This window comes from Corvus kubaryi, unplaced genomic scaffold, assembly GCF_017639235.1.
Source record: "Corvus kubaryi isolate FWS band 111438036 unplaced genomic scaffold, C.kubaryi_AGA036_p1.0 37391, whole genome shotgun sequence".
NCBI lineage: Eukaryota > Metazoa > Chordata > Aves > Passeriformes > Corvidae > Corvus > Corvus kubaryi.
The window spans coordinates 7,549,156-7,571,033 of record NW_024581130.1 but is presented as its reverse complement, the minus strand read 5'-3'; the positions used below and the strand labels follow the sequence as shown (position 1 = coordinate 7,571,033).

The following is a 21,878-nucleotide window of genomic DNA, read 5'->3' as shown; positions in this document are numbered from 1 at the left end:
CCTCATCAGAATTTTCTCTTCCCAAACACTATTCTGAGCTGAGAGAAGATCCTGAGGTAGGTTAAACTACTTACTTCCCATTCAGAACTGCCATTTCTCTTGCTTTCAGAATGAACATTATATCACCTCTAGAAAGGAATTAAAGCATGAGATAGCACGATTAACTTACAGTGGCACACCAAGCTTCTTCAATGGCTTAGGATTTAGTCACATCTTAAGGACATGCCAAAAGGCACACTGCCCCTGACACAAAATCTGTTCTTCCCCACCAGATTTCAAGGTTCTGTTCTAAGGCACAAAGAAATTACAGAAAAGCTGGCTAACATTTTTTGAAATTTTGGGATATTATGCTTTCTCCATTTAACTTGTTCTTGAGAACTGTTGTGACAGCTTGAATGAAATCTAAAATGGAAACAAGATCAGGCAGTGGCCCACATCTGCCAGGGAAAATTTCAACCCAAAAATAAACGATGAAGTTAGAAGTGCCGAAGGTATGCTCTGCCAGGAAAAAATGAGACTATTTATGGAGAGCTAGTGCCACCAGAGCTTCAGTAGTATCAGAAACTAAATTACAGATAGAAAAAGTGGGAAAGGGAAATTTTATATAAAAAGTGTGGGTGGTGCTCCAGTAAAGTAGGTGTGAATAATGCCCTGCATACAGCAGGGTTAATGACAAAAGTATTTCCAAATCTCTAAAAACAGTGGGTGTAGGTTTTTGTTTGGTTGGTTTTGTGGGTTTTTTAAATCCCACTAAATGAGTAAAGATATTTTGCTTTTAATAGCCATTCAACTGCACCAGAAAATATCTGTGCACCAATTGATCATTTCTTACCTGTGTTCCCGTCCCCACTCTCCATCGATGGTTTACTGGTTTCTGACGGATTGTTCATTCTTGAGTCTGCAAGAAAACAGAAAGAAAGATAAAACAATACAGCAAAAAATCCCCAAATCTATTCACAGCTTTTTGTTCAAGGGAAGTACAGAACATCAGAAATTTGCTACGTACTTTACCCTAAATCAGATCATAACACAAAAAAAAAAAAGAACAACCAAAACCAGAACACAATACTGAATCTTCCAGATAAATATTATTTCAAAATTTTCTATGACATTATTCCCATATGTGAAAACGTGGTATTAAGGGAATAAAAGACAGCATGCTGGAGGGCAGTGATAGGTAGGAACTTAATTTTCAATACAATGAAAGTCACAGAAAAAAAAAAAAAAAAGGAGGGGGAAGGAAGGAACAATGACTACATCAAGATTCAAAAACATTAACTCTGACCATCATGGCCTACATTATTCTTGTGTTTGTTCCCCCTGCCCCACCCCAACAAAAGAAAGGAAATTCAGCCATTATAATTAAATGGATGCCATTTTTCTAATACTGCATTTCTATTTTACTGGAATGTCACTGACATTAGGTCATTTTATATTTCCTATATATTCATGCAAAACCATACAAATATAAAATAATTCCTCTTCTTTCTTCCTCTGGATGAATATATTGAAAAGTCTGTTCCTGGTTTCAAAGCCTGTCAGCTGAATACAGTGCAATGCAGAGGGCCTCTCCAGATGGCAGACAGAATATAGTTTCCTTATATAGGAATCTATACAGATGTTCTGTGTACAGCATCAGCTTTCCAGCTTATTACCTCCTCATGCCTTGCCACCGACCCCAGTGTGCCACATTATCACAAACCAAAATTACAAAAAGAATCTCAAGACAGAACAGCTCATAAACTGAAGTGTAAGCAAATCCTTAAGCACACTCTTCCATTCCCATAATGAGCTGAAAGCAAGTTCAATGAGCTTAAAATGAACCCTTTACTCCAGGATATTCTCTTGCTAGGTGCTTGAAAGGTTACCTCTGCCATGCACTTTTCATCAAAGCAGCGATTTCCAAAATACCAACAGGCTGAAGAAGAATACAGGAGAGCAGCATTAACTGTGCTGCATCTTTAGCACAGACAGTTCCAAGAATGCCCAGACACCTCAGTGCTTGGCAGTCCATGAAAGCTGGAAATGAGAAGATGGACTATTGCCATGTACCATCACCTGCTACTACCAGTGCCCAGGAAGGACAGAGACCTGTTGGAGTGAGTCAAGAGGCCATCAAGATGATCAGAGGGCTGGAGCACCCCTGCCATGGGGAAAGGCTGAGAGAGTTGGGGTTGTAGAGCCTGGAGAAGGCTCCATGAAGACTTTGCAGCAGCCCTCCAGTACCTAAAGAAGCCTACAAGAGAGTCGAAGAGGGAATTTTTAGAAGGGCATGTAGTGATAGGACAGGGGAGCATGGCTTTAAACTGAAAGAGGGCAAGTTTGGACTGGATATTAGAAAGAAATTCTTTACTGTGAGGGCGGTGAGACACTGGCACAGGTTACCCAGAGATGTGGTGGATGCCCCATCCTGGAAGTTTTCAAGGCCAGTTTGGATGGGGTTCTGAGCAACCTGATCTAGTGCAAGGTGTCCCTGCCCATGGCAGGGGGGTTGGAGGGTTGAAACTGGATCATCTTTATGATCCCTTCCAAACCAAACCATTCTGTGATTCTGTGATCAATATTTTTAAAACTAATATAATTTTCCACATAAACAACTGTGACAGTTGAACCTAATAGAGCCTTGAAAATCCAGAGGACTGTAACAACCACAAAACTTCCCCTGACAAGTTAACACAACCTCTCCAGAGCCTCAACTCTTCTCAGAAAGTTCCTATGCCTATTCTTAAATCTTTCAAATGTTCAGCCACGTGTAAAAGAGATCTGGACTATCAATGTTACCCTTGGTATAAAGGCAGACGTGTTAAACTGCTTTTTAAAAGGGAGAGTGAATGAGGAGAAACTTTGCAGCTGAGCACTGCTGGCCCACACTTCAGCAAAAGGCTGCAAGTTTTGCCCTGTTTTTCACAACCTCTGCTTAGCACATTCACGCTACAAATCTTGAAAAACAGGGCTCTGCTAAGGTTGCAGGTATAGAACCTATTGCATCCAGGCTCCTTGTTTTATCATTTTACACATTTGGATAGCATGATTCACACTCTGGAAACAGAACATGGGTTCCACTGACTATACAGAAATGTCTCCTCTTGACTTGGTCCTCTGCTGAGAAATCTGTGTTTCTATCTGGACACTGCATATACCTTAAATTGAGTTTATTGTTGTGGCAACAGCACATTTATTTTGAGTGATTATAGGTAACGTGCATTTGATCAACAGCTTTAGTTCACTCCTTTACACACAGATAGCTACTGAAATCTAACTTTAGAGAACACCGAATGGGAGTCTTTGCTTTGGACACAAACATAAAGAGTCCTCATCCAACAGGAAAATGAGCCAAGAGTGCTTACAAGTCAAATACATTTGGTTGTGGAAACCAGGCTAACTCATGAGGCTATTGGACACAGGATGTAATTTTTAAGCTCAGAGCAGAAGAATAGCTTGAACTCAAGACACATGAGAAGGCTGCTCTCAGAAACATGGAATCCAGTCACTGAACTACTTCAGAAAAATTCTTGCTAGAAAAACAACAGAGGGTTGCTAGTTTGTTGCAGAGATTGAAGTCTTAGAGGCAAGGTTCAGGATAGTAATGACAGAATAAGCAAAGCAAACCAAACCTGGAGAGGGGGACACAGCTGTCCTGTGCACAGAACTCAAGCAAGATAGTGACTGTTCCATCCTATGAGGAGGCTCACACAAGAAGCCTTCCTGCATGATGAGCAAGTTTGCTCAGTCGCACAAAGTTGTAATTGTACAGACCTCTTTCCATAAAGCAAGCCAGGACACGTTTTTCTGTCAGGCTATGCTGCAAAATAAATCCTTCCAGAAAAGGTTTTCTAGTACTCAACATACACAAAATTTACTTAACTACCAAAAGCTTGTCTAAATGAAGAATATTTTATTGTAAAGATCCATCCTTAACAAAGACCTCAAACATTGCTTTTACAAAAAAGCAGCAAGTTGGAAGAAGAAACATCTTTCTGGTAGCGCTCAGGTTCAAGCGAAGGATAGCATCCATTATTTCACCAGCTGACTATTTCTTGTTCAATCTCTGGGCCTTCTGCATGTAAAGCATCAAGAACAATGCCGCTATTTCCATTGCAAATGGTATGACATACATCTGAAGCACAAAACTGCTACCAGCAAAACAGGCTCATATCCGCAGGATACTCAACCTACCGATTCATTCATTCTATGTCGAATAAAAAGGCTACTTGGTTTATACATGCTCATACAATTTCTGCTTTAAACTTAGAAGAATAAACAAATGAAGTGGGCTAGAAAAACCCAAACCTTAATGCCTTCACCTTTTCTTCTTCCTTTAGATCTTACTTGGGTTTTAAATAAAGGCCCTGGGCTACAGCTTCTGCCAACATTATCTAAAAACAAACTCCCCAGAAGGAAGGATCGAAAGCAGCAGGTGCATGACTGAAATCGAACTCTTAGGAGTGAATACATTCCACACTGCTACTCTGCTAGCAGGGCTGAGGTGTCGCCAGGCAGTGCTGTGCCAGCCTTTCCCACACCCTCAGGAACATTGCCAAAGGCGTTCAGGAGAAAGAAGCAGTGGACACCTGACCAACCTGAAGCGTTATAAGAACTGTACACAGCTGGTAAAGCAAAGAAAATCTTAACATGGTATATACCATTAACTGTTTCCTTTCACCCTTTAAAGTGGAACTGCCTAATACTCCATTTGCAACAGCAAAAATAATTCATTTATGTGCATGGGAAAAACAATGTTTAATGTGAGGGAAAACATGCCAAGAATTATCTAGAAATTAATTTTCAAAAACAACATCATATTCAGAAACAGACATACTCAAACATCTGCTTTAAAATTTACCATCCAAAAATATATTCTTTTACTTAGAGATTTAAGTTCTTACATGAACTTATATGATGGAATGAAAAGTATAATAAATACAAATATATATATATATACACACACACACACACACATTGAGCTTCAGGGGAAAAGCCTTGAAAATAAATAAAAACTATTGTAAAATTGATATGATCCATTACTATAAATAACTTTAAAAGACACGAAGAAGAAATTATGGCATGTCTGTTCTGCAGTCCTGATGGAATCTCAGCGCAGGAAATATATTATCCCAGTAACCTTAAGCACAGCTTGCAACGGTATCAATGGCAACCGCTGTGCACTCCCCCTTATTTTCTATTACACATGAAGAACCTTGCTATATTAAAAATACACAGACATAACATACATTCTGTTGTGGAATGGCTCAGTACAGTTACTAAATTCTTTCAACACTTAGGCTCCCTCTCATTCATTTTAATGCTTTAAAATTCATAACACACAGATATGCAAGTCAAGTCCAGTGTTTGTTAGAAGCCAAATGCTTCTCAGACTGAAATCCTAAAAGCAAAAGGTCTGTATTAGCATCACCCAAGTCTGTGCAGAGGAAACGAATTCTCCTGAAGCGAGGGAAAAGAGGAAAACAAACAGACCAAAGCATGTATTTCCCTGGTACAGATCTAGCTATCCATCTATCAGGCAGCTACTTGCTGCCGATTCACTGGTGAGCTTCAGTCCCACAAATACCTTCTGCATATGTGATTAAGCCACTATGCATAGTCAATCTCACAGCCTCGGTGTCGGTAAGAAAGAGCTGAGCTGGTACCCACCTAGAACGTAGTCGCTGCAGTCCAGCATTGCTGTGGTATCCTCTACAGGTTCAGATAGTCCAAGGAACGGGAGAATGGCAATTTCTATCAAATCTACACTACTGCTCTGACCGAACACGAAAGGGAGTGGGGAGGTGGGGGGAGAAATACAACTTCAGTTACACCATAGCAATCTTCAACTGAACAGGGAAACTTCAGTTGCTGTGTGGAGTTTTAGTCTCTCCTACTAGCTGTGTCTGACATTGTCAAGGCGACTGAAGCGTGAAAAGTTCCCCTTTTTGTAATAAAATAGAAACAAAGATTGCAGCTGGCAGTTTCCATAATGAAGCTTAATCAGTATGCGCCTGATTAGGGCCTTATGCAAATCTCCTCTCGTTAGCACAGCAGCCAGCACTTTGAAGTCCATGAACAATTCATTTGCAGAGTACACTGAAAGCGCTCCCTGCATAATTTAAATCATGGTATAAATATTTATCAGCTCATTTGCATATTAATTGGCAGTGCATGAAGGGAAAAATTATCTCCCGAGTGCCAGCATAATAATTAGGGAACAAAATGAATTTTCTTCCAATAGCTTGGCTTCTCAGCCCTAACTCAAGCACAGTACCACAGGGGAGCAGGGAGGGGAAGAGACAGAGTTCTGTTCAAATGCCACTGAAATGACACGTACAAATTAGAAACAACTCTACAGACTTAAGCACCTTTAATCTTATTCCTGCTGGCAACAATAACTTCAGTAATAAAGGGGATTTGGAAAAAGCTTTCTACACAATCCAAATAATCCCACAAAAACAATTAGCAAGGTAGAAGCTGAACACAAAACTGTCAAACCGGTGCTTGCACATCTGCTTGGAGTTTTCCACATCTGAACACGCACTGTCAGAGGAAGGTCCCGGGCAGGGAAGAGAGTCCTACCAGGGCAAGGAAGCGGCACGACTCCCTTTAAACGGCTAAAGAGCTTGGTGATTCATTATCGGGTAATCCCTTTGCCACGGCCAACTTAACAGCAGTGGATATGTCAAGTATTGTGTAACATTTGACACCCATTAATCTATCCCGGGTGAAATCAAAATAGATTTAGTCTTTTGCTTTCCAATGACTTCCAAGAAAAAACAAAAATCTATTACTAATCCCTTCAAACATGTACACAATATGGCTAAAGAAAGCTTATTGCAGAGCGATGGTTTTTGAAAGGGGCACGTCACACCCACGTTGCATCTTTGAACCACTCAGTGGTAACCAGAACGCGCTTGCTGCTGTGACCACAAAGTACGCTGGAGCACTGCAGAACTCCGAAGAGGCTTTGGTCTCTGGAGAAATCAAACTTCTTTTCCAAAAGTGGTCCACAGAAGTAGGTGGACTAACTATGAGGCTCTATTAAACCATTTCAAATAGTTTGTTTGCCACTCAAACACTCGTGTCCTAAACAGCAAGAACATTTATATAAAAATTCAAGTGTGATGTGGACATCACAAAATTTATTATTCCATATTCTGATCGGGATAAGGTAATATGATGATGCAGATGATTACAGGGTAGAGCCACCCACTTCCAGGTGCTAATGTGAATTTAAAGAGTAAGTTGTTTTTCTCCTTTTTTTCCTTTAAAAATACCCTAGCTGTACTTTCTTCTCCTCATTTCTGAAGTGAATTCAAGCACCGCCTCTCCAAACAAGAGGGAGTGAGAGAAAAGGGACTTCTCAATCATCCAGTACTGACTGGAATTTATTTCCACGCTTGACCTCTTCTTCTGTTCAGGTTCATATCTCTACTTAACACAAGATGTTCCCAGCTATATATTTAACATGAGTGATCTACACTTGAAAAAGATTGCAAGAAGAGAAGGAGAAGGTGCTCCTTACTACAGGGAAACAACTGCATGTGCTGAATAGGTTTCCCTAATACCTTGTTTCCAACTTGGTTTTCTACTCATTCACATGTCCTACTGAGACCTCTGAGGCACATCTTCATAGTTCACAGACCTGCAGTAAACTTCACTCCTGTACGTGCGCTTTTGGAGTGCACTGGGAGATAATCCATTTGCTTTGTTGGAAGATCCTGGACACAAATGGTGTAACAAACCAAGTACTTCACAAAGCACGTGGCTGAGCTGAGGCAGCAGCAGAGCAGGACAGCAGTGTTCTCCTCAAACCAGAGTGTGTTGGGCTGGTGGAACACAGGTGCAGCACCAAGAGCGCAGGAAGTGACTGTTAGAATCAGGCACATGTGTGGCCATGGATGATCTGCCTCACAAACATCAACCCCCACACAAATCTTCACTGGAGCTGTAACATCCACTAGCAGCCTAACCGAAATAAAAACGTCTATGTTGACCTGTCAAACCAATAATTGGCCAAAAAAAGAAGACAAATAAACAAAAAACCACCCCAAACCAACCAGCCAACCAAAACCAAACACCACCACAAAAAAATCCAAACCAAACTGTTCTTTCAGTGACCACTTCATTCTTTGACGATTTTATTATCTTACCTTTTATCTAAGTTTATAGAATCATAGAATGGATTGGAAGGAACCTTAATGATCATGTAGCTCCAACCCGCCTGCCCTGGGCAGGGATACCTTTCACTAGGAGCAGGTTGCTCAAAGCCCCACCCAGCCTGGCCATGAACACTTCCAGGGATGGGGCATCCACTTTTTGTTTTGCTTCATTTTTTTTGTGTTTGTTTGTTTAAATTTGCCATTGACAGCCTTTTAATCTCTGCTGTGGTTCCCACCCAGGTCAAACAGCAACACCAATGGAGGGGACACGTCCCAGGCCAGAGCCCACGAACTGCATTTACCTGTCAGGCACTGTGCCTGCAGATCATATTCCCAGAGGGAATGTCAAGAGTCTGTGGAGCCCCTACCCCGCGACTGCAAGATCACACTGGTGGCACATCACAGCCTGCAGAGCAGAGCCCCATACAGTATCCAGTGGTCACACACTGTCCGTAGGTGACACGTGCAGAGGTCACAGCACAGCCGCGGACTGTGCCGGCTCTGTGTCCGAAGGTCACATGGAGCAGGGCCTGCACGTGGAGCCTGCTGGTCACATCCCATCTCTGAAGGTCACTCCAGCTGAGGGGAAGTGTCACAGCCTGAGAGGCAGACCTTGCACATGGTGTCTGCCAGCTGTGTGGGTGCAGGGGACACTCCCATGCCACTGGTGACACTCCGTTCTGCCACAACTGTGGGGGTGCTCCAAAGGCTGCCTGGCCCTGCCACGGCCTTCCTGTCACTTGAGGCCGCAGAGGATGGAGAAACCCAGGAAGAAGTAGAGCCCAACCAAGAGGTGAGAGAGGGTCCTGATGTGTCCCAGGGCTGCTCCGCACCCCTACTGCTCCCTGTAGTGTGCATAATAGAAGGCATCCAACTTCTTTATTTTTGGCCAGAAAACGTCCTGCTGTTTCATTTATGCCCCACTACTGCAACTATTTTCTTACCTGGAAGGCTTCACAAGGAGGCCTGAAGGCACAAGAAGGAAAATATTTGGGGAGGAATGGTGCATTATCAACCTGCTCCAAAACCAGTGGTGGAATATATTAATGTTCTCTTTAGGTTCTGTCACAACACTGCCCATTCTTTTCTTTATGGCATCTTATATTAAACGTTACTTAACACCCTGAACCAAAGACATACTTCCGGTACTCATGTTTGGGCTTTGTGCCCAAAGTTACGTTTTTCCTCCAAAGACACCACTAAGAAGAGAAAGTGGTGCGCCTCGTGATAAGGAAAAAGCTCTCCACATCCCATGCAACTACAGATATCTCAAAAAATGTGTCTCTCCTCTTCACCCAATTCTATAGTTTTTACATTAATAATTTTTCCCCCCATAATCCTATTCAAACTCTTCCTTAAAACCAAAGGAACTAACACAGAGCCAGGTATGACAAAGGCGGATTTTCTTCAGCCAAACACATTGGAACCTGCAGATTAACACTTCAGGAGACTCTTTCTACCCCATTTCCTTCTTTTTGTCACTTTCTATGTATCTTCCATACCTTCCCATTTCAAATGGATGATTTCCTTTTGCAGTTTGTCCCATGAATGTGTCGCTTTCCTTATACCTGATTCCTTAATAACTGAGTTTTTGGAAAGGAAACAACATTTTTACCCGCAGACTATGCAACTCTTGGGTTTTTTATTTGGATGTGTTTCCATCTATTAGTAAAATGTCATTTACTACATGCCCTCCGTGACAGGTAAGAAATTTCTGCCCCTATCCAGCTCAGTGACAAGCATCACCTTTGGAAACTTCAGGGCCACACTTTCTGATGAGATTAGCCAATAAGCCAATTCACTATTTCCCTTTTAAACAGTGTACTTGGAGTGGAGTGCAAAGGAATACATACAAATGGAATACAAAATACAGGGAAAGGAAATACAGTGTTAACTGCAACATTAGCATGCTGCCTTCATTTGCGTATCACTGCCTAGGACATTTTATCTTGAAGGCACTACATTTTAACTCAAGACACTTTCAAGTCTCCATCCCACAGGCCAAATGAAACCTAACAAATATTTCAACAAACCGAACTCCAATGTGCTATTTTAAAAAAATTGTAAAAATCACATATTTCAACAAAATAAACTGTTACTAAATTTGGCACAATCCTCTTACAGTAATTACAGACAGACAGCAGCCTGTTCATAGCTTGGGCTGCAAACTAAGCTCTAATTTTAGTCACCACCTTTGACTTTGGCTAACAGAATTGATTTTATCTGAAAATTGGTAAGTTTGCTCTGAAAGCGAAAGAGTAGTTGTCTGGAAAAGTCAAATAAAATTGGCCTGCTTTAGAATTACCAGTCATTAGGCAATTGCTATGAATTGGAATTTTAGTCTACATCTAATTTTACTTCTCACAAACTCAAATCGTAACTATCCTTTAAAACTTTCAACCACACAAAACGCCTTTCAACATTCCTTTGTGCACATTTTGGAAGGAAATTAAGCATGTGGACAGCTAAGCAGGAATGCTAATTTATCTTAGCAGTGCAGGACAGTGGATACTCATAAGCACCTGATATATTAATATAAAAGGGTTTCTTTGTGGGTTTGTTTTTTTATGCCTCAACTTATTTTTGTCCACAGAAGGTAGAAACTACCATGGATTAAGTCTTTTTTTTCATAGAAAGAAAACTGTGTTTGTGACATATTTACAATACCACCACACAAGGAGGGAAGAAAAAAGGGGAGCAAGTGATACAACAAGAGAAAATAAACACTATTATTCAAAAACTACAGGATTATAACTTTCACAAGCAAGCTGAGCATTATTTGAAACTCACAGCTAGTTCTGTCATTCGGGTGCATCATCCAAACACTTTTGTCCTACCCTTACTGCCTAAAAGCCATGGCACATTAGAAAGCATCCATATTACATCTACATAAAAAATTTTCTTTCATCCTGTTGAATGTTTTCTTTCCAACAGCAAAGGATACAGATCCAGTGCAGTCAACCCTTGTTGACAATAACAAATGTTATTGTCATAACATTTACTTAGAAATGATGGAATATTTTGAAGAGCAGCAAACATTAGGTCTTTACATCTGAATTAAGCTCTCGTGTTCCACTCTTATTATGTTTTCACAGTTTTCATGACTATTTCATAATGGCTTGAGATCTTTTCTCTTTTGTGTTGTTTTGGGTGTTTTTTGTTTATTTACATGCATCATAAGCGCTGACTCCAAGATCTTAATTCAAAAACCAACCCAAAGTGTCACACCTTTGAAAACCAATTTGTGTTGTTTAACCAGCATGTTCCACCTGCCACAGAGCTGTTGCACATTAGCACATTTTATTGTCTGCGGGGCATTCACGTCCTTCCAATTTAACTTGAAGTTAGCATAGAAAATGAACAAATCATGCTGATTCCACCACACGTGAGGTATGATTCAACACCGTTACATATTCATTGTTCTAGTAAACTTGTACATGAAAAGTACTATGCAAACTTAAGCAGGATTTTTTTTTAAAAACACACACAAAAGTTTCTTAAAATGTGAATATTGTATGGGAAACACCTGTTTTGAATTTTTGTCCACTATGTGGGTCTCACTCTCCTTTAAAATTTGTCAGATCTAAAATACTTCACACTGACAAGTACTGAACACCTTGGGTAGATGTATATTGTCTATTAGTAAACACCGCTGGTATTTTACTGCTTTTACAGGATTTGCATGTCTCACATTGCTTTTCAAAAAAGGACTGCAGGACAAAATAATTCTGAAAAGAAGACCCATGTGAAATTACATGAACAAAACACATGGGAGGGCTGGAGAACAAGATCAGTAAACTTCAACATCTATCAGAATTAGGAAAAATGGGACAATTTAAGGATGCAGGGTCTATGTTATAGTGGCACTGAGGAAAATAAAAAAAGACAATATTACCTCCCCCTCCTTCCCAACTCCCCTTTCCTCTAAAAAAAACAAACAAAACCCAAAAACAACCTCATGAAAAGCGTGCAAATGTTTATGGATGCTGCAGCTTGGGGCAGCTGGAGAACCTGGAGCACCATCAGGCACCAGCCCCCATAAGGAATGGGGGGACCCCCAACCTCCCCTGGCAGGGAACACCAGCCAATCCTCCTGAACCTAAAGTGGGGTAATTTGTTCCCACAAATGACATTTATGGGAACATGTCTTCCACACATGCAAGGGGCTACTGAAATTGTGCACACATTTGAATGGGAAAGGTAAATGCAGTTCATGCTACCAGAACACCAAGCAATGAAGGTGGCATAAATACTTCTAGTTTCAAATTGTTGCAATACACACTAAAACCACCAAATATTTCAGAAAAACAAATATTATCTAATATGCAAATCACAACACAATTGACTTGCCAACATATGAAGGGTACTTATGCCAAGCTCAAATATTGAACAGAAATGTTTGTTTTAGCAGCTGTATGAACTATTACACTCCGGAAGCACCACTGTACGTGCACTCCAAAAGCATTAATTTTACCTCCCTGTGTCCACTCACATAACAGGACAGGCCCTCAAAGCTTAAAAACATTATTTTCAAACTCATTATTACAAACCTGTAAATCAAAACATAATGCCTTATGCAAACATGCAGTTTCCCTGTTCTCCACTTTGCCAAAGTAGCAATTACTAGTGTAGCCTGATGAACAGGGGCTCTACAAAGAAGAGACTAATTCAGTGTATGACTTAACCACACAGCACTGCTCAAATCCCAGAGCCTCCACACCACTTGTCATTAACTACACTACAGGTCACTCTCAAAATACATAAATCAAAGTCACGGGTTTAAGCTTACAATGAGTCCTGCTGGAGCCAACTTGATTCATCAAGATCAACAGCCCATATAGTATTTAGCTGTAGTTAGCTAATTAGAGTGTTTGACAAACAAATTAGTGGCAAAAAGCACATGCAAAATCTCTGCAGTTCATCATATGAATTCAAGTTGCATGGCTGTCGTGCTCACGCTTAGCAGGAACTGCTTTTGCTCTCTCTCCCTTAATAACTATCTCAAATCCGAGGAAGGATATTGCTTTAATGCCCTCAGCACACTGATCCAGACACTATTAACACCTGTAGGAACCACAAGACATGTCATGAGAATGCTTCTTTCTGAAGCTTAAATTATTTGATCTCCAAAGAGGAAAAGGCCAAATTCCAGACAAGCTGCTTTGTATGTTACAAATTGAACAAAAAATTGCCAGATGCAAGATCTGAAGAAAGAAACAGAGTTATTCACACTGCAGACACTGATTCCATCCATCAGCACACACATCCTAGTATCTATCATTTTGGCTGCTCAGAGCTAACGTAAGACTGTATTTGCTATCAGCCAGGGGAAAAAAAAAATACTCAGTGCTTGGGCACCTGGGTCTTTAATTTACAATAATTTAGGAACAGCAGAAAGTGAAAACCACAGTGTAACTACACATATGAAGTATGAGCTATGTGAGCTTTTCCAGGAAATGTTCACAAGCCCGATTTTACCCATTTTAGCACCTATGCTGTGCTAAAGCAGAAAAGGCATTGATCAGCTTTTCCAGGAAATAACCACAAGAAGGGGTTTACTAGAAGCAATGCTGAAGGGCAGGCAGCATGACTGACACCTGTGGCTGTGTTTGCAGAGGATCTGCTGGGAAGACATGCACATTTTATTTGTAGGCCCATGGACACACCACTGAAGACAGGAATGTCTTGTTTATTTCTCCAGCAAATCAGAGAAGAGGTAAACTTTTCCACACTGCCTCACTTTTTGTAACTTGATTGAAACTGTTAGGCTGAAAGGTACAGAATCCTCTTAAAAAAAAAAAAAAAAAAAAAAAAAAAAAAATCATGTTCTGCTCAAAAATTACAGAGTAAAAGAAGCCAACTGAAAAAATTAGGTCAAAAGGCCTAACTAAGAATTTTTAAAAGTGATGCCCAGAACACTCAAATTCTTAGTTGCCCATTCCTCAATAAAACACAAGTCTCATATATGCATATTTCACTGTTTTCACAGAGAAATCAGAAGTTAAAAAGTTAAAACCAGGACACTTAATTTAGGGCCCTGACAGTACCATGGCCATAGACCATGAATGCCAAGCAGCAAAAGCTGCATTGCTGCCCTGCTGCCTCTTACACAACTGCACAAGAGTTGGTCTGTCTTAAAACTACTCCAACTGCAAGGACAAATACTAACCCAAATCTGTTTTTTAACCCAAGAGGAGAAATGTTTACCCTGTTGAAGCACAAAGGCAGCAAGGACGCAGAAACAAACAAATGGGAAAGATGGTTTCAGCAGGAATATTGCCTTAAAACTCTTACTGTCTACAGCTTCAGTCTGCTCCTATGTTACACATCCATGTTATGAATTCTGTTATGCAAACTGTGTGACAAACAGAAGAAATTAAAATCTCACAACTATTTATTTCCTTTTTGGGACACTGAGTCTCAGCCCTAATGCTGACAAGTTGTATCAATCAGTACACTTAAATATGCACACACCCCTCCAATGCCAGTCTGGAGAATACTCTGATTTCTGGTCTCACACATGCCATTTCCATGCTCAAAAATGCAAATGTGATTCTTACACCGTAAAAACTGTATAATCACTTACTTCCATCAGATATGTTGAAGAAGGCATTAGAATTGCAAGGTTTTGAAAGTAAAGAAAATGGGGAGTTGTTGACTGACAGAACCAGCGGCAGAGTAACAATTACACTACTAAGTAGCTTAGCACAGACCCAGCTTAGAGCACTAAACCCCAAATTCACAGAAGAATTTAAAAATCATGACTGACAACCCTAAGATGTCATAGTTGACCAATCTAAAGAAATTAAACAAGTACACCTCATAAATGTCTGAGATCTCTATATAAAAACCCTGTAAGTTGGTCTAGAGCATCACTCCAGGCTGAAAACTGGAATTCTCAAGGGACACCACAGCTCTGGTGACATTAACAACAGATCAGAACTGAAACTGTTTACAAGCAACCACCCATTAACCCTCAGAATTTTTCATATAAAATATATGGTTGATATAGCAACATAAATACTTTTGTATATTTATACATATTTTGTGTTTTATATAAAACATACATACTATATTATATATGGTACATGTAATATGTTTATATTAATTTTTTAAAAATAAGGTAGTGCTCTCAGATTTCTCAAAGCTTCTAAGCCTACTGTTCTGAAAATGGTTTATATGTTCTGTTTTTCTGCAGAAAGGTACCAAGACAGAGCCAACCCAGTGGAAGAAACAGCATAAAGAACAAGTCAGCATACAGTGCTGTTTTCATCACTTTTGTCCAGTCTTGATCAAAAAGCAAGTTGCTGTAGTGAGACTGAACAAGCAAGAAAAAAGTAAAGCCCTTAAGTGCCAGGATACAGTCATCCCCAAAAATCCAGCCACAAACAGCCCAAGAGCTGCCAACTGACCACTGGTGCTGACTTGAATGAAAATCATTCCCCAGCCTTCTTAGGAAGTCAGTCACCACTGAAAGAAGAGCAATTCAGTATTCAGAAAAAACCCTCAAGCTAAGCTCTCCAGCAACACCCAATATTGCATTGACGTTTTAATACTGCACTGAGTTGATCTAACATGCCATTTTAAGAGAAGGACCTGTATTCCACATTGCTTTCACAATCCCTCACCATCACAGAGAGATTACTCATTAAAAATGCAGAGAAAGTTAGCAAATTCTCTGGGATTTAACTAAGTTAGAGGCAATAATAAAATTTAAAGAAATCCTCTGTGACATTCCCAACAAGCCTCACAAAACTGGCGAAACGCATGAAAAAAGGCTACAAAATTCAGAACCCTGCATGAGCCTGCGAGAAGCGTGAATCGAGCATCTTTTCCATCCAATGTGACAGTCTCAAAATGACAAGCCCTTTTTTGCCTGCCTACCAGCAAGTCTACACTCCTCTTTTCTTCTCTTGAATTTTCCCCAACTTAAATTGGATGCAAATAAGCCAGGTGTGGTCCCCAGAGCAGTAATCTGCAGATAGTCCCCACCGAGTTCCCATAGCAACTTGCACAGCTGGCCACGAGAAGGAGGTTGTATCTGCTTCATATTGGCTACAGAGTTTAAACACTCAGCAAGTGAAACACCAATTACCCCATCTTGTAAAGGAAACATCTACTAAAAAGCACATCCATTTTTCCTTGATTAACACAGGAAAATAAACCTCTGGATATGCTCCTAGTCCAGCAATTGCTCAGCATGTAAAGTGAGTATCTGTTATTTAGAATGGCAATGCCTGCGAAGGAAATGGCTTCTCTTTTCTGCTGCAAGGACCTGAAGTTTAAGAAACATTACAGCATTTGGAAAATGCCTGTCATTCTGTACCTTGCCATCAAGAAGAAACACAGCTGGAAGAGAAAGTCAGAAGCTCAAATCCTTCTGGACAAGTTATAAGACTTTCACAAGACAGTACCTCTCTGACAAGTGCTTTGTAATATTTCAAATTTTCATTGTACAGTTTCTGTTTCAGCTTTCTAAATCTCATTGTAAAAGTCTAAAGCCGGACTGTGACTGACAAACAGCTGTTCATTCCATACAAAACCTATCCTTTGTTCCCCACCTACAAACACAGATGCCCCCTTCTATTCATTCCAGTCCTTTCTGCATCCTGCATGCACAGCTCAGTACTTTTGCCTGCAACTCTTCACCCCAGCCTTCTCCCTGTGTCTCATTCCATATCTGCTGGCTAAACAGCAGGGAGAAGGCACTGGGGCTGATTTGGAACCTGGGGTGGATGGACTGGCCACAGATATGTACTGGATGGTCAACCCACCAGATAAGCCATACAGATAAGGACTAGGCTTTCTCTGCTTTTCCTTTAGCACAGCCACAAACAAGAAATCTCTCCTCTCCTCAGATTGCAGTTTCAGGTACGAAGAGCCCCTACAAGCTTAGGGGAAAGGATGGGCCCAAGTATCCCTGCTAATATCCTGCTCCTCTCGGGAAGCAGGAACACAGAAGCTACCCAAGACGCCGCCTGTGTTCTCCCACTCCCAATTACAAATCAAAGACTTTTTGGGGTAGAGGATGCTGCTAAACATGAAGTAACCCTCAGCAGATTTTTCTCTGCCACGAATCTGCACTAACATCTCATTTAAGCCCTGCAAACTTTGAGGAACCAGCCTGTAGCAAGGAGTCCTACAGTTTAAGCATACATTAAAGAACATTCTTTTCTATTTTGCTTTGAATCTACCTTCTTCCATAGCACTACTTCAATTTTCCCTACTTCTTGGAAAAAAAGAATCCATGAACTATAAGATTCTCTTGCCCCTCCACGACACTTCACTGACTTCTGCCATATCCCCCCCCTTAGCTGTCTCTTCTAGGATGATCATCTCAGGTCTACACAATTGTTCATAAAAAGTGTGAATGGATTCCGCTAAATCATTCCTAATGCTGCTTTTTAATGTATTTTTTAATGTCTGAGGAGAAGAGCTGCACAGTCTAGTACCCAAGAGAAAGAAACACTAATGGATTGTGGCACAATGCTATTTTTCCTTATATTTTTGATTGGCTTTTTGACTATCTGTCGAACATGAAAATACAGCAGCTATTTCCATGAAAAATTGTAACATGGAAAATCTCATACCTGAAGCATTAGGAATCCCTCTATTAACTGCACATAAACTCAGGGTCTTATCTCTTTTTCACCAGGAACTTAACATCTTGAACATCATAATCTGTTCAATTTGGTTAAAACTGGACAACTGTTTATAAGGGAGAGCAGAAAGGAAAAGTCAGAAAGAAATAACACAAACCTCTCTTTCCTTTGGAAACCTGGTTAAGTAAAAATAACAACATGATGCTTATCAGTCTCCAAAAGAGCAGGCAGTTGATAAGAAACAGACTCAGTATCAGTCACTCCTGTTTGTGCTGACTTTACAAAATGTCTGTCCCTGTACCTGGCCTAACCATCTCCCAGTGATCCCTATTTTCAAGGAGGGCATAGCAAGCTTACCCAGGAACATTCAACCTGTAAGTGCACAAGAGGCCACCATTATGCCAGTTGTCTCATACGAGAATGTACATTTACGTAGGAAAGGGGAAATACAAACAAACAGGAGCACTTCAATGTGGGTATTGGACATCAGCTATCCACTTTATTCCTCCATAACATACATAAGACACTGTACAGCTGCGAGCTTTACCCATTATCCCACCTGTGGGAACTAGCCTTAATCCATCACTACCTTGAAAGCTGCTTGTTTGCTTAAGTAGTTTTAGGGTTTTTTTCTACCCTTTCTGCCTTCCAGATTTCTTTTCAGACTAATCAGCAGCACTTCAAAAAAACAGCTGAGCTGGTGGCATTAAAATGACCAGGGAAACACACAAAGCGTTAGCAGGGCACAACCACTGAGCAAGAGAAACATGCCATTTAGTGCTAAAAATGATGACTGTAAGCCCACTCAACTGGGGGGAAAAAGGAAAAATCACAATTCATTAGAAGGAAGAAAAAACTAGTATTCCCCTATACACCTGGCATAATTTGCACTTTAAGAACCACACCATATTAACATTGACAGTCCACTGCATATTAATAAAAGCCAAAGAATTAAAAACTGAAGGCGCTCAGTCTGTATTGCAACCCAGTAAGTTTACATATTTTACAGGAAGAAACAAGAGGGACATACAAGTGGCAGAGTCTGGAACCTGAAAGGTTGAAAAATGAAGAGATTTTACACTGGAAGTGAACATGCAATTTTGAAAGAATTAGTAGTAATACCAGCTAATACTGGTATAACAAATAAATATTTAATGTCAGGTGTTAAGGAGGAGACACTCTAAATGCAAATTTACTCAGGCACACACACACATGCCCTTTGCTCTCACTCATACATATCCCTTATACCAACAAAGAGGCAAGTTTTGTACATCTCAAAAACAGAGAAGATATAAGTGCATATTGACTCTGTCCTCCACAGCTCTTATCTCTGCTGTGGTTCCTTTCACGACATTTGATGCATGCTGAGGACAAACTTGCACTGAAATTGCCCATATGTAATTCGAATGTCATTTGACCAGCTCGAACCCTATACATGGTATTTGCTTATGAACAACTTATATAGGGGATGGAGGTGAAGGGAGAAGGTAACAGGGTGAAGGTTTTGCCTTACGATGAGACCTGGAGTTGAACACAACATTTCTGTAGTAAAAGGAGGCCATTGAGCTCTCCTGTGTAACTTCAGCCTCAACTTCCAGGTGATGGATTAGATTAAGAACAGTCTCATTAGCACACTCCAAGAGATAGAGGTATAAACCATCTCCTTAGCTTCTGCTGTTAACAGGCAGTCCATTTTTTACAAGGCATGCTCTAAGACTGAAATCACCAGGATCAGTTTCCAGCAACTGGATCTTACTGTGCACCTTGGGCTGGTTAAAGAGGCATCCTTAACTCTAAGTCCCCTTATGCTCTCTGAGTAAGTCACTGTTCACTAGGTCAAACTTCGTGTAACCAAAGATTCTGAAGCTGAAATTCAGTTTTACAGGCTTTTCACATTCTGAATCCATCACATCTCTTCTCAGAAACATCTCTGGCTTTGTTAGCAACTCTCCTGATGCTACAAATTTCCTAGCAGCACCATAAAGTTAGACTCAACCATATTTGTAATTCAAGTATTGCGTTATCATCGGTACTGCCTCACTCCAAAAGCCATTTCCTCACTGTAATTCATCACAATTCAATTCATTTCTAGAGCGTACGTGTTTCAGTGCACAAGCTCCTCTACAAAAAGTGAAATCTACTTTTTTTTTTTTTGCTAGATGTTTAGCAGACACTCTATTTAGCTGAATTAAAATACACCGGTAAGTTCCCAGAAAAAATTGGTGACTTAGACCCTTTTGCAGTAACAGACCCGATAGTAGCAACTCCATCAAGATTTGCATCCAATGAAAACTTTGCCACTGAAGTTTCCATACTTCTTCCTGATCACTGGCACATACAGAAAGCACTTGCTGAAGAAAAAGACACAGCTAGTAGATTTTGACTTTCCATTAACAACTGCATTGAGATTTTTCAGTTATCCTGTCCTTAATCCTTTTAGTATGTGTTACTATTGATTTTGTATCACTTTAATTTGGTAATCAATGAAGTAAGCCATTCTAAATCAGATACATTATAAAAGAGTGCATTTTATCAATACAATTACAAAACAGAGCTTTAATCTTAACAAGAACTGAAAAGGCTTACAGCAAATTCATCTGGAACGACTTTCTCTCCTACCCCAGAAAATTGTATGAATTGACATTAGATTATTTTTACTGACCAAAAATTGTCTATCAGCAAATAAAATTATCTAGTTACTCAAGCACGTGCAACTGACCTCCAGCTTTTAAAATAAAACTGCCCCATTTTTTGACATTACTGACTCACTCATTTTTCCACCCCCTTTCTCCAGCTTCCTTGGTCACTTAAGATTTACTGACATCAACAAATACATAACATCAACAAATTAGAGAGGTTTCTTTCCAGTCAGTCTAAATCACTAAATGCAGGCTGCCTTGTCTCACAGATTTTAGAAATCCAACTCATACAGTCTCTCAAGCATTCCTCTTCCTCCCATTCCCATTTAATTTGAGAATGACATTTTCTCCCCATTTTTAGGAAACACCTAGGGCCACTCAAAAGCAGGCAAGCAGGTGGTAATCTGTGTAAGAACAGAGGTCCTCACCTTTCTGCACATTTCAGAAAGTGCCCAGGAACTACAACTCCACAGGCTGGTCAGTCAACCTAACAATTCCATCATTTCCTCTTTTTGGGGGGCTTGGTGTGGCTTTTTGGCACTATTTTATCAGGCCAGGGAGGTGTTTAACTAGTGCAGAAGTTGATAAATGGGGAGCAGAGGGAGAGGTGCTGCTGTGGTCCATGAAGTCCTATCTGCAGAGACATTCATCCCTCATGCAATCATAACAAGTTTTGTATGCAAATTTTGAAATAAAGGCATTTATTGGTATTACTTGAGCTTTATCAGCTTGCTAAACACGATCAGGAAGAATAGATCACAGCATTACAACAATTCCTTGCGTACTTGTATTTCATTAGCTTGAGAAAGGTAATTCCATGTGAGTACATCAGACAGTGCTTCCCAAGCCATGTCACCGCCTCTCCTCATTATTTGCTAACCAGGACATGACCACTGTGGAAAGAAAACACAGGCTGCTGTTTCAGAAGGAGAGTACAGAAAGCAAACTGGCAAAGCTGGAGCTGGAATCCTCCTAAGCCAGCAGAAAGACACTGAAGACTAGACCTCCATCTGGACTCCTCTTTGCCTCATCAGGAGGGGGGAAGCCATATAAGGTATTTATTATGTTTATTCTTCAATAAACTTTTATTTTTAAATCTAAAAGCCTATAGCATCCCTCTAACTAGCAGAGTATGGACAGCTACTTACTTGTCGGTCAAGCAGCTTTTGCTGATGGATAGTAGTTACCCAGTAGCAGAGGTATAATGTAAATAAGTCATCTGAGTTTATTCTTTCATTTCCCTCATTTCTGTACTAAAATATTAGCCTTCAATACTTGTGTATTCACCGTGAGCTGTTCTCTCAGAGATTATTTGGCTGCAAGAGTCAACAGGTAGACCAACATCAGGAAGTCCCTTCAAATGGCATTCCTCACAATTCTCCTTTCACATTTTACTTAACTATGCAAGTTTGAAATCCTAAAGTTATTATTTCAGTTGACAGCTAATCTACCCTATGTGGGCAATTAACCATCAGTTTGACTATTAA

General features: G+C 40.3%; 1 protein-coding gene across 9 annotated transcripts in view; it reads right to left on the bottom strand.

Annotated features, from left to right (window-relative positions):
* The window catches only part of POU2F1 (POU class 2 homeobox 1), a 114,004-nt gene that overhangs the window by 52,291 nt on the left and 39,835 nt on the right, over window positions 1–21,878 (bottom strand). For 7 of the 9 annotated variants that reach the window (XM_042038050.1, XM_042038048.1, XM_042038043.1 and 4 more), the window contains exon 2: window positions 833–898. In XM_042038050.1, coding sequence (XP_041893984.1) covers window positions 833–898 — 66 coding nt within the window. Of the gene's footprint in view, window positions 1–832; window positions 899–5,652; window positions 5,840–21,878 lie in introns of those variants that run through there. The other 2 variants (XM_042038045.1, XM_042038049.1) reach the window with 1 other exon arrangement.